The following is a 13,116-nucleotide window of genomic DNA, read 5'->3' as shown; positions in this document are numbered from 1 at the left end:
ACATTTCCAGTCCCAACGGGTGATTATATGAGCCAAATGCCAGCCTGAGTCCGTCGTGTTCATTTGGCTCCAACTGAAAATAGACAGGACCGATAGTATTGGTTTGCATCTAATACCAGTGACTGTTAATGAGCTTGTTTGCAGTGGATTAAATAATTATCTGAGATTGTTCTAAGATGTCGGTAAACATTCGGCACTGAATGAATCATGGACAGAATATGTCAACTGTGTCTAGGTTGTGGCAGTTGTGCACTGTGCAATACTGACACCTAGTGGTTGTACAGAGTGATTGTTGGAGGTGATATTAATGTATTTGAGATATTGTATTTTTAAATGGCCTTGACATAAAATACCAATATATAGCTTATATATTATAATGGCCAATATGTTGAGTATTTGATTGGATTTTTTTCAAATTAATTTCTTAAGATAGATAGAAGGGTTGGCAAAAAATGATATCAATGTATATATTTTCATATCATTTGTAATTATTACAATAAATGTAAGACTCCTTTGCTCTATTGCTGTCAATGAAAATAACATCGTGATCATTATTGATACTGTTTTATTGCCCAGCCTTAATAGATGAATCGCTTGATCTCCTGTTGCACAAGTATAGATTAGATGGCAGAACACTTTCCTGATCCTTAGTCTACATTAGTTCTGCACTGGCCTTTTGTCAGATGAGCTGAAAACAAGAGTATGGTAAAAAGAAAAGGGCCCTGACACCATCAGGCTGCTGATAGGCCTGTGTACTTGTGTATGCTTGGTTGCTGCCACTAACACGCATCCTCAGACACCTCCGAATCCCTCCAGGTGCCTGTTTAGTCACCAGTGTCCCTGCACACGCTGACCGATAAGAGAGCGGCCCTTATCTTCAGATGGCAGGAGCTGCAGCTGAATAATGGATGTGGCCATTCCGACACATTGACTCGGACACAGGGAGGGTCAGGGAAATGGTGACGGGTCCTGTGCTGGATCAGAATTTTTGTTAAGTTCTCGTTCTTTTCTCGTCAGTTTTCTTTTGAGTCTGGATGCTTCATTGGCCTTAACGCCACAGCCCATTTAACAAGAGCAAGAGGGATCGGGTGTGAGGGAGGCCGGGAAAAATGCGAACTGACGGGACTGTCCGCACGATTCCTTTCCATTACGCTGAGTCGCCGTCTCCCAGGAGCTTTTAAGAAAGTGCGGAATTCATGCAATAATTAATACTGGTGCATTATTAAAGCATGATAATGAACAAGTGCTGTGATTGACATGGAACTGCATCAGCAAAATTGTAAGGTTATTTTTGTATTATCTGGTGTGACCTTTCCATTCGACTTACCACCTGAGGCTATTGCTGCTCGTAATGCCCACAAACCAGTTGCATTCTGGGGCTTTAGCGCTCTCCTTAACCCTCCTTGGAGAGAAGCCTCTCCTCTATAAAGCAGTTAGACCTCTTTTTTTCTTCTTCTTGTAAGTCTGACTCTGATCTCGGGTATCTCATGGCCACGGTCATCTCCCTCCTCTCGCATTACTTGGACACGGGTCAAGAGACGAGTTGTATCGATTTCAGTTCATCTGAAATAAATACGTGAACAACCGCCGTTATAGATATATTGTTTCAAAAATGAGAACAAAAACTTGAAGTGCGATAAGTGCAGTGCTTCACCACAATGAGCCTCCATCCCTCCGTCTATCTTTAAATACTGCAGTGCAGTTTATTTAATCCACAGGGTCGTTTCCCCTCATGCACTCTGCTAATTTTAGCAGCTACTTTTGGAGGACAAAGTGGATGTGTGTGTTGTACGGAGCATATAGACAGCCTCGATGCACCCTGCTCAGTGTGTCTTCTCTCAGGTCCTCGCTGCGAATGACCCGTTAACACTGAGCCGCAGGGTTTCTGACCGCCGTGACATCGCAGCCGGGTCAAGAACGATGGCGTGAAAAGCAGGAGATCATTGCAAGATATTGCAACAGAGAATAATGAGCGCTCTCAGTTAATGGCTCCACCCTGTGACAGCGGATCTTACAGTGTTCTGCAGTGGCTATAGCTGTGTTTATGTTTAAAGTGTTACAGGCAGGCCAGGATGAGGTAATAGTTTGAAGAAGTTTAGGAACGATAAAAGGAAAACAAAAGTTTTTCTCCGAAAGTGATGATTAAAAAAGTGAAACTTATTAATCCTTAGGTTTTGAGTGTAATTGCAGTAGAACATAATAAGTCTATTAGAAATTAGCCCTGTGTATTTCAAGTAAACAGGGCCCAGTTCAAAAAATACATTCAATAGCCTTCCACTCTTTCAGGGAACATGATGCACAATTATTTGTATTCATGCACAGCAGCCGTCCAATCCACAGCAATGACTATCAACCCACTAACTGACTCTTCTTCAATGATTTCAGCAAATGGCCTCCGACTTAATCAATGGACGTCTTTAATGGAGAAACAATTTATAGCATAGGTGCCCTCAAATCAACTTAATGTCTATATTTAGCCGTCAATGCTGTGCCTGGTTTTATTTGCATTTGTTATCTAGGTGTCTCGCTGCTGCTGCTGCTTTCCAAGCGGCCTCGTCAGAGGAATATAATCGTCTCTGTGCCGTTTGCTGATGATGTATTAAACGCTTCTCGGAGTGAACGTTCCTGTGTGTGCGTTGACGGCCCCCGAACCACAACAGCTCCAGCCAAAAATCTCCAAAGCTCGCTGAGACGCTTTGTTGTCACGTCTTTGCTTTGATACGAGTAAAGCATTTTGCTGCTTGTGTTAACGATCCTGTTGTGTGTTTTGTGTCTTGGGTTCCTTCAGTTGGTGGATGCTTGGTGGTGTCAGTTACTTGTGAGGCTGCTTGTGTGCATTAGCTTTCGTCTGCTCATGTATCGTTGCCATACATGTGAATTCAGGTTATTGAGTTTCTCATTTACATGTCTTCCTATGTTGGTGGTCAGACATCGGAGTAGTAGTCGTGAGGAATTTGATCTCACTTCTCATCATTATCAAGCTTTTGCTCTGCAGATTGTCATTATTTTCTATTCACTACACTGTCGGACAAACTGAGTTGAAATAATACAAACTGTTAATGGCAAAAACTTTTCTTTTTTGAGCCTATTCCTAAAAGCATGTTATTTATACTCCAGTGTAAACCTGACTTTCTTGAATGGACTGCATGCTCTGTCTGTGTTAATGCTGTGGAGCTACCTCAGGTTTATTCCTCCTCAATCAGTTATTCAATATCCTTCCGCTTTTTATTGTTTGTGTGCTGGACGCTGTGTGCAGAGTTTTATAAACGGCCGATGGTGCAGCAGAGAGGTTAGAAAACTTGACTTTCATCCTCTATGATTTTTGATGGATGCTATTGTTTAATCTGCGGAAGAAGACACGTTCAACTCTGAAGACACGCTGCCCGGCCCCACTGACAGAGCGCTGGTTGCCTGTTTATTCAAATATTATTAATATTGATTCTATTGTGTGTCCAAATCGCTCCAAATCCCACTCGGCACTTCCTTGTGCCCTTAACAAGACACATGCCGAGCGTGAAACTGAAAAATGTAAGGCTTACACAGACGTTGTGGATATAGGAAAGTTGTAAAGCTCCTTTAAAGCACTGATTTGTCTTGATTGCCCCTGAACCTGCTCTTGATTCAAAAGTCAGCTGGTACCTGGTCTTGGAGTTGACTTAACATGAATGCAACAAGCAGCAACAGCCTCTTGAATGATGAATAATTCAATATATCTGGGACGATGTCTTCAAGCCCTGTCCCTCGGGATGTGGACACACCTCGGGACCTCACAAGTGTCACCACAGAAAGCACATCATCCCGTAACACTGCCACCGATATGTTCAACCGCTTCCACCAGAGGAGCAAAAAAAGGACGGCTCTCCTCCCATCACTGTCCCAGCTCCCCTTTGTCTTCTCGGGGACTGAATATGCCTTGCTCATCTCGGGGGAAGTCATTAGATTTTAGAAGTGCTGTCGCCCCCTCTAGCGTAGCCATCCATCACCGTGCAATAATTAATGGTATGTGCATTTAAATGTAAGCCGAAGCCCATTTGGCTGATGACCCTTGACAAATCATTTGCATATGATGTACATAAATTCATGACACTTTACTGGGCTGCACGATGTCCTATAAATAAAATGATTGCTGGGAGCAGCGCTGACACATCCTGGAAGATGTTAACAGTGCTGTAATAAATCCAGGGCAGTAAAGTGTATGTGGTAATGGCTGTGGTATGGTGTGCATCAGCTTACACCACACGTCTAAGTCGTTTTTAAAGGACTGGTGGGGGGGAGAGGGGGTGATGTATGTCTACAAATGTCTTCCAGTTTAAGTCTCATGTGCCTCATCAATTCTGTCTGTAATAACTTTATCTATCTGTTAAGTATCTGACATGAATAAGTGTCCTGTTAGTTATCACTGTAAACATTCAGTGCCCACACGGATCAGAGGTTCAGCTGGAGTTTACGTTTAAATCCAAGAACACGTCAAATCATCTTTCCTCAGAGTTCGTCTGTTTAAGTCGTCTTATCTTACTGATCAAGTGTTGAAAAGGGGGGCGGGTGAAAGCTGAGGCTGGCTCCTGATTGGTCCAGTTGGTGTATCGATGGATTTTACAATGACTCGTAATGTGTTTTGTTTAGTTTTCTTAGTTTGGAGCTTTAAAATGATATTAGACCCATTTCTCTGTGACCCATAGTAAGACCAGTCAAACTTTAGTCCATATCTCCTTTTGAATAGGAGACTCATGCAATTTCGGTTCCATGTGTTTCTCATGTGACAAAATCAGCACCAAGTTTCATTCAGATTTAAGATGGTGCCGCTTAAAAGTTCGAAGGTTTGACATGAAGTTGAAGCACCCTCCAGTTTGACCTGTTTCAGTATCGACAGGTTGTTTTTGTTTGATATCCAGCTCTCGTCTTACAGAGGTGTCTGACAGTGATCTGTTGGAGGGAGTAGGGTGTCTGTATGTATGTGTGTGTGTGTGTGTGTGTGTGTGTGTGTGTGTGTGTGTGTGTGTGTGTGTTCGTATGTGTGTTGAAGGATGTCATTTGTCTAAAAAGGACGATCAAAGGGCCTCACTGTCAACACACAGCCACCAGCATCTTTGACTCTACCCTCCCCCTCCTCCTCCTCCTCCTCTCATATTTGAATAAAACATACGTACGGTCCTTTATCTTGAAAGTAAAACGCCTGCTTGTCCCCCGGCGATCCCCTCCCTCTCTCACTCCTCCACTCTCTCTCTCTCTCTCACAGAGCGGTCCTCGCTCTCTTCCTCGCTCTCTTCCTCCTCCTTCTCTTCTTCCCACCCCTCTTTCACACTCTGTTGATCAGCTCAGGAAAAGGGGGAAAGTGCTTGTGTGAAACCTGAGGATCACTGGCAGACCGAGGGAGCGGAGAGGGAGCGTGCACGTCGTGTTTTAGCCTGCAAGGTAAGATGATGGTCGGTGGGGGGGGGGGGGGAGGTTGGTATGTAGCAGTCAGCCTCAGCTCTGGAACTGTATCTGTGCGCATGGAAGGATGTGAAATTGTACATTTTTTAATCTCTTCATTCAGAGATGCTGGATGATTTGTGATCTGTTGACGTTTGAAACTTTTGATCTTGAAATGGGACCTTCAGAGGAGGAGGAGGAGGAGGGGGGGTGTAATTCTAGCACTGACCTGCAGGACTGAGGTGGGGTATCAGTCTGTCATGGTTTATTCACCAGTGTCATCAAATCCTTTTTTCTGTTCTCCATCATCTGGACACAATCGGGAACGATTTCCTGCGTTAATTTAAAAAATCTATTAGTGTGACGCTGGTTGAAAGCAAAATAATAATTACAGGCTTCTTTTGCTTTCTTGTGGAGTATTTAGTTTTCTCCATCGTTATCGTTCTGGAAACAGCAGCTCGGGACACATTAGACGAGCAGTCTCCAAAAGGGCAAGTTGAAATGTCTTGCATTTCATTACAGCCGTGCATAACTCGAGGCAAAAAACACATTCCAGATTAGCATAACTCCTCAAGTGTATTAACTTGTGACACGTTGCTCTGGTAGGTATTTGAATGTTTACCAGAGGGGTCATCATTTGAATAATGGGGTTTATAACAATCATCAAGTCTGTGTTTACGATGTAGAATTACATCTCCTGCAGTCTAACAGTCTAAATGATGAGGCCTGGTTGTGCACAGACTTCATTTGGTGACGCCCACGCTGTGTTTCACAGTAGTGAGCTCCCGGCCATGTGTTCACCGTCCAAGAGGAGCCGGTGGAGGGAGGAGCTGCAGCACTTCAGGAAAGACCCCCGCTTCTCCAGGAAGGTCCTGCTCAACTGCTGCCTGGTGCGGCGCCTCATCGCCTGGGCCTCCCCGGACGCCACAGGTACAAAACGACCACACGGATGAGCGGCTGCAGATATGAGCCCCACGCAGGGCGAAGGCGATTTCTTCCACGAGTTTGCATTGTGCTTCTCGTTGACAGATACTTGGTCAACCGGTCTGTAGCTGCTTGATAAAGTGAAATTAGAAGATGAAATGTTTCGGATAGAGATAAGATCTGGTGTCTTTTTAAATAATGAAAAATCGGTCCTTTGACATTTAGACAGAAAATTAAATTAGTCTTTCCGCCTTCATGCGAAGAACTAATCTATTATCTTAGATTTACAGTATCAGCCGAGGTGTAACGCAAATACTCATCAAATATCAGTATTTAACAGAAGGAAAGAAGATATAGAAAAACTAAAGTCATTATCAACATACCTGTTGGTGGTTTTGGTCATTTTAGCCATGGTTGAATAACTGGGGGCAAACCATGAACGTCGGGTCAATATATATCACATAGTTGCAGCTCTATTCATCACTGGGCGTGGCAGTGGTTCATGAGGAAGAGAGGGTCACCCACTTACCAGAGGGTCTGTTCGATCCCCGGTTCCTTAACTCCTTAGCATTCTGGAGCAAGACCCCAAACCCCAAATTGTGTCTTTTAAATCGTGTGTGATGGAAAAACGTATAGGAATGCGATATTGAAGAGTCCTTACCTGTGTGAATGTGACTTGTGCTGTACACAAACAAATGTTTTCTGAAACTTATCTCACATTATGTAAGATTGGAGAATCATCTTGTTGACTGGACGTTTTACCCTGACCTTTGACCCCACACACACCCTGAGTTACAACACATTAATGTCGTATCGATCATTCCGCCTCTCGTCAGATATGAAAACAACAATTTTTATTATTTTGCTCCGGTGGAAAAATTACCAGAATCGGTCGGCACGTGTGTCACAGTCTGCAGCTCGAGGAAATGAATCCACTTTAAACCCAGATCAGTATTGATTACTTCTCGAGTAATATATTCACAATGGCCACATGGCCTTATGGAATAGAAAAGGATCTACAGATTTACAGAGGGTCTCAGCCACTGAAGGAGACAGTAAAGTATTGTAGGGAGAGAAAACACTGGGCAGATTATGTTAAATCACATTTAGATTCATTCATCAATGCATGAATTGAACCCTTATAAATTTATATGAATGCTCATTTAATTTTGTATAAGTTTAATTACAGATTTTTGGTGAGATGTTGACCTAATCTGGATTTATTTTCTCTTGTTTAGTAACATGAACTCTACTTTTCTATTTCTTTCACTTTTTCTTGTATCTTCATGTTATTGCGTTTCTTTCCGCATCAGCCGTAATCGTTGCCCTTTATCGGTTCCACATCCTAAATCCCAACAAGTGAATTAAACCTGTAACCGTAGAACCCGTAGCTTTGTGTAAAATGTCAGGGAGTGATGTGGCCCATCAGCCGTGCAGACAAATGGGTTTGTGTTGTGTCATGATTTAGGAGGCTATTAAACAGTCATGAGTTTCACTGGAGGGATTCCTGAATGACGTCTGCAGTGAAGATTCTCCTACAGGGGAAAAAACAACAACTCCAAAATACAGTCTCTTCATGAATAAGAGAAGTGAGCATTAAAGAAAAAAAAGCTTTTCTCATTTTGTATTGATTAGACCATAGTGTCATTAGGGCAGATGTTGCTTTTACATCACGTAATCAGTGTTGTTTCTCTTACTTGGCGTCCGATCTGCTTTTGTTTGCGTTTGCACCTTCACCGCTGTCACTTGAACCCGTCCCACTAATAACCTGCAAGCTTTTTTCACTCTTCTGTCGTCCTGGGGCGTGTCTGCAGGAACAGAAAGTTTTTCTTTGTGTAATGTCTGTATTTGCAACCAACGTCAAGAAAGTGCACAAGCTAACGCACAATAATGATCATTCAACAGATCATTTGCATTTGAACCCTATTTTTTTCCTGCATTTTCGTACCACTTTAAATCAAGATAGGAGAAATGGGAACACAGGGATATGCAGCACTAACAAGGCCATTAACTTTTAATCAACTTTTCTTCAGTTTCTAACATTTTACTTTCTGTTTTTACAACATCCATTAAGAAAAGTGGTTTTGAGTGCACGGGGTAATGATCATTTTACACAAGTTGAGCTCGGTGCCTCTTTTTCTTAGGGGGCGTCCCAAACTAATAATCTTAATTCCCTGGCGTCGCCCAGAATAACCTCCCAGTGCTCAGATAATCACACCATAAACCTGCCAGGTGGCAGCCAGCGCCCTCCGGATATCGGAGCAGCCTCCAGAAAATGAGCTAGCTCACTAGAGCAGGTGTTTCTCGAAATACACAAGCTCCTGTGTTGTGTCCCCGGGACAGACGGCTGCTCAGAGAGAGTTTTACATATCCCTGCTGTCTCTGTGACGCACGCAAATGGGTCAGTTGTTTTACCCACGGAGGAGATGGATGAGTTAAAGAAGTTGGAGATAACATTAGTACGAAACAAGGTTATTAGAGTTCAATTACAGAGGGGAAAGTGGCTTTTTTACTCAGTGTGGTAAATTTTTCCTGTAAATCATACTCTTACACAGCTGTTACATTCATCTGATGAGTACATTTAATTAAATTTTTTATTTACAATTTAAAATTACTCAACAGGAATTGTGATGCTTTTATTTTTGACACCTCCACTGCACCTCATTTTTACCTCCAGCAGAGGGCAGCAAGCTACAGAGTAACAAGAGGATGTACTGTTTGCTGCTTGGGGATCAGCTCAGCAGCAGGGCCTCAAATAATGTAGAATTTCACCAATTTAAATCCAAAGTAACTTTAATCAGTCCAATTATATTTAGCCCATAATCATAAATCCCAATTTGCCTAATGGTCCTAAACAAATTGAAAAACTACAAAAAACACCTTTAACTGGTAAAATCGGTAGCAGTGTTCAAAGTAGAAAGAGATGAAAGGAACAGAATGACAGTTGTTATGATAGTGGTAATGCTGTAATGGTAATGATGGTATATATGGGAGTAGAATCATTATATATAATCCACAGTCAGCTGCCTCCATGTCTCACCATCCACAATGTGGACGCAGCCGCAATCCTGCATCTGCAACAATCACTGCTAAATGCTAAATGAGTTATTTAATTTGTATATAAGAATATTGCATGATACGAATATAACTTTTTCTGCAGCAGCACCTCATAAACGCCAAACTCCAGCCTGTAGCTACACTTTAAAGATGACAAATGCGTGTTCTCAATGATGCCGCACGCTGCAGATGTGCACCAAGATTTATCATGTTTAAATATGACTGTTCTATACGCCGCAATGCAGTCGCCATGGATACAGCACATGTCTCTCAACACTCTCAATACATTCTCTGAGTTGCCTGCACTGCAGTGGTAATACAACGTCCCCATGTCCTGTAGCTTGTGGACGTAGATCTTTGCTGATGGCGGCAAAGTATCGACACATGACAAAGAAAGTATCACAAGCAAATACCACGTGTTGCAAAACTGCAGAAAGCTGTTTATTTTAGTGGAAATATCCGAATAAAACGTGTATATATATTTCAGGGGGAAATCTTTAGTGCAGAACCATTTCATTCAAATTCAAGCCCCGACACCTTTACGCTCTCCAGTCGATTCTTTCCTCAGCTCCCTACAGATCAACATATCTTTAGACGTGCAATCTGGACATGCTGTTTCCCCACCCCTCTTTCTCTTTCTGCATATCCACTTACATGCCCCACTGCTCCGCTTGGCCCGATACCGAGTGGAGAGAAATCAGCAGAATCTCATCACCTTGAGATTTCAGGGTATTCAGGGTGGCGTCCTTGAAAGAGAACAGAACCATCCACAATAATGAAAATTAAATTTTTTCTCGTATAAAAACCTCAAGCTTCTCAAAATTGACTCAGGTTCAATTGGATTGTCCTTTTCGGCCTTTTCTTCTCAATTTTAATTAACTCATGAGCACCATAAAAGATTTTTTCCATCATGGTATTTTTACTAATTAAAGCCAGAGTTTTAATGTGATGATTTTAAAGTCTCAAAGTGCAGTTGTGCTTGAAGTAGAATAATCAATGAGTTAAATCGAACGTTTATTTTAAACACCAATCGATGCGTGTACATAGTAGTGAATAGCAGCTCTTCTTAGTATGATGGGCTGTATTGAATTGTATTGTTATTTGAGCTGCTGGTAGCAACTCTCCAGTCCCATCAGTGCATCTGTCCCTGCATAGTTTATGCTTCATGCTGTTGTCTCACTTACTGAGGGTTTCATTTTTAAAGTTTGCAGTAGAGTCCACAAAGAACAATTCTTCCTCTACTGTGTCACCTGCTGATTGGTCGTCTGAATTCTCTCTTCATCAGATATTTGGGACAGTCGTGGAACGGGAGCACCGGTGTGAGCTTTTTGTTTTTGAAAAATAGCTCGACAGTTTGTGCCAAAAAGCTGAATGAGAGCGAGAGAACTTGAGGAAGCACAAGCACACTGGTCCTTCTATCTTAGTGAGGACACTCATTGATGCACTGTATTCCCTAATGCATAACCCAAACCCTAATTCTAATTTAATACAAATTCTAACCATAAGCCTAAAAGCCAAAAAAGTCTAAAATCAAAAAGCACTTCAAATTTGTGAGGGAAAAACCCCAAATTGACCTCACAACCATAGAAAGACACACACGTACGTGTTTTACGTGTATTTGTAAGTTATACTCACACACCTGAGGCATAGGGTGCGTTCAAATCATAATTTTTGCTTAGGAAGGTTCATAACCTATGGAATATTTTAGCGGCCCCCATAATAAGAGCTGAATTCTCTAAATGACGAGTTAGGAAGCGACAGGAAACGTAATCTTCTATTGTAAATAGTCAGGTTTATAAAAAAGTGTAAGTGGAGTCGCATTTCCTCGACCTCACACCTTCTCCTTCACATCTTTCCTCAACATTTCCTTGATTTTTCCCTCCGGGTCAAGCAATAGTGGTTATAGGAAAGGAGATTATTTTCTTCTACAGACATGAAACCCTTGTTGACGTGTATCTGACGCGCATCTTCAGTAAACCAGCTTGATTCTATTTTAAACTATTTTCCCTCTCGGTCAAAAGTGCAGGCCTCTGTAGATCTAAGGTGGGAAACGGGCAGTGATGGATTGGGGGGGAAGTCGAGGCAGCGGGAGGACGGAGTAAGAGGAGCGGTCGCCTGGGGACCGTCGGCCGGCCGCGGCACAGACGTGTGTCCCGCTGTTGTCGTGCATTTGATTCATACGTTGTTGAAATGGCTGCTGCCCAACAGGGATGCGTCTCCCTCACATTAATCTTATTCAGCGCCAGAAAGCTCCGACCGGTGACAGCCAGAGAGGGAACGCTACACGCTGTTTACAGCTAATGGGCCCAGAGATGACGGCATGTTTCTCATATCGCCCGTCTGCAGACTGTCCTCACAGGAGCTGGATCGTCTTCTGTTGGAGTTTCTGATAAATCGTCGGTGTGTGTTTCTACCAGCGATCAGATTCATATTTTGTCAGCGCAGAGAATATGTGTGTAGTCGTCATCACTTTATTGTCGGACGCACAAAAGGTCTCCACTGACAGAGCACTGCAGTTTAACCCTCTGTTGCACAGTGCTGCTGCCATAGTGCGGCAATTCTTTGATTTCACTAATGCACATCTCAGCACATGACCAGGGAATCCTGTTAACGTTATCTTTTTTCATGGATTTATATATTTTCATAGTGTTAAATCTATGTATGTATATATATATATATATTATGTTATATATATAGGTTAATGAGAAGGGGGGATGCATTAAGAGGAGCACTGACATGTTCCTCTGCCTCACCAAAGACGGCAACCTTGTTGTTTACTTTGACAAGGTTTGCTTAAAACATAAAATTTAAGTTAGAAAGTACTTAATGTGTTTGGAAAATATGTTGATGATATTGAATGGGGATGAATGCATGAAATACAATAAGAAATGTATTGTTTTTTGAATAAGAAAATCATGTCACTGAGTCGTAGTACATGTGTATGTAGCCTTTTATGTTATTAATGTCATATATCAAAATAGACAACTGTTAGAAATTAGAAATAAATTCTGGTCACTGCATTTGACTGAACATATTATGGATCTTTTAAGTCTTTTCAATAAAAGGATGTTTTTGGTAGAATTTTCACAGTAGACCCCTTTTCTCTATTTTAAATATTTAGGAACTTTAAGCTATACAAATACAAACAATTTAAAGTGTGTAAATCCTAACTCATGCAACAGAGTGTCAATACTCTCCATGACAAATTTATAAACGGCTCAAATGACAGGCAGCCAAAGCACACATCACTCGAGAATCACTTTCCATCGTGTCACACATCGCTGACCCGGGCGTTCTCTATCTCCGACTTGGCTGAAACCCCTCGCTGCCCATGTGTTGATAAACAGGGATTAGCGGCTAACAGCGAGGGATTAGTGGACAATAGGCAACCCCCAGTGAAGCGTGGTGTTTGTACCACATCCCTAAAGTAGCCTGTTGACAGTCAATAACACTCAGACTCCATCCCCCTAATTGGACACGGCCCGGGCGGTGCAACATGTGACCGCTCGCCGCTGTAACCAAGCCGCCTCCTTTTGTCAGAGCTATACCGGGAACCCATTCTATACCCGCCATTAAAGATGCATCTGGTGCCGCATGCAGGTGTTTTTCCACCGACTGGGGAACCGTCTGTACTGGGAGGGAGCCACGTGTGAGCCGGTGACCTGCTCTGGCCCCTGAAACCATTAGCTGAGTGATCGATTACTTGTGGTCATGAGAAAATAA

At 42.5% G+C, this 13,116-nt stretch overlaps 1 protein-coding gene across 1 annotated transcript in view; it reads left to right on the top strand.

Annotated features, from left to right (window-relative positions):
- The first annotated feature begins 6,203 nt into the window (after nucleotides 1–6,203).
- Nucleotides 6,204–13,116, top strand: part of kcnip4a (potassium voltage-gated channel interacting protein 4a) — a 104,878-nt gene continuing 97,965 nt past the window's right edge. Inside the window, exon 1 of the mRNA XM_061066283.1 lies at nucleotides 6,204–6,342. Within this exon, the coding sequence (XP_060922266.1) occupies nucleotides 6,204–6,342 (139 nt within the window). The remainder of the gene's footprint in view (nucleotides 6,343–13,116) is intronic.

This window comes from Limanda limanda, chromosome 22 (genome assembly GCF_963576545.1).
Source record: "Limanda limanda chromosome 22, fLimLim1.1, whole genome shotgun sequence".
In the NCBI taxonomy this organism is placed as follows: domain Eukaryota; kingdom Metazoa; phylum Chordata; class Actinopteri; order Pleuronectiformes; family Pleuronectidae; genus Limanda; species Limanda limanda.
This window is presented reverse-complemented; position numbering and strand designations above follow the sequence as displayed.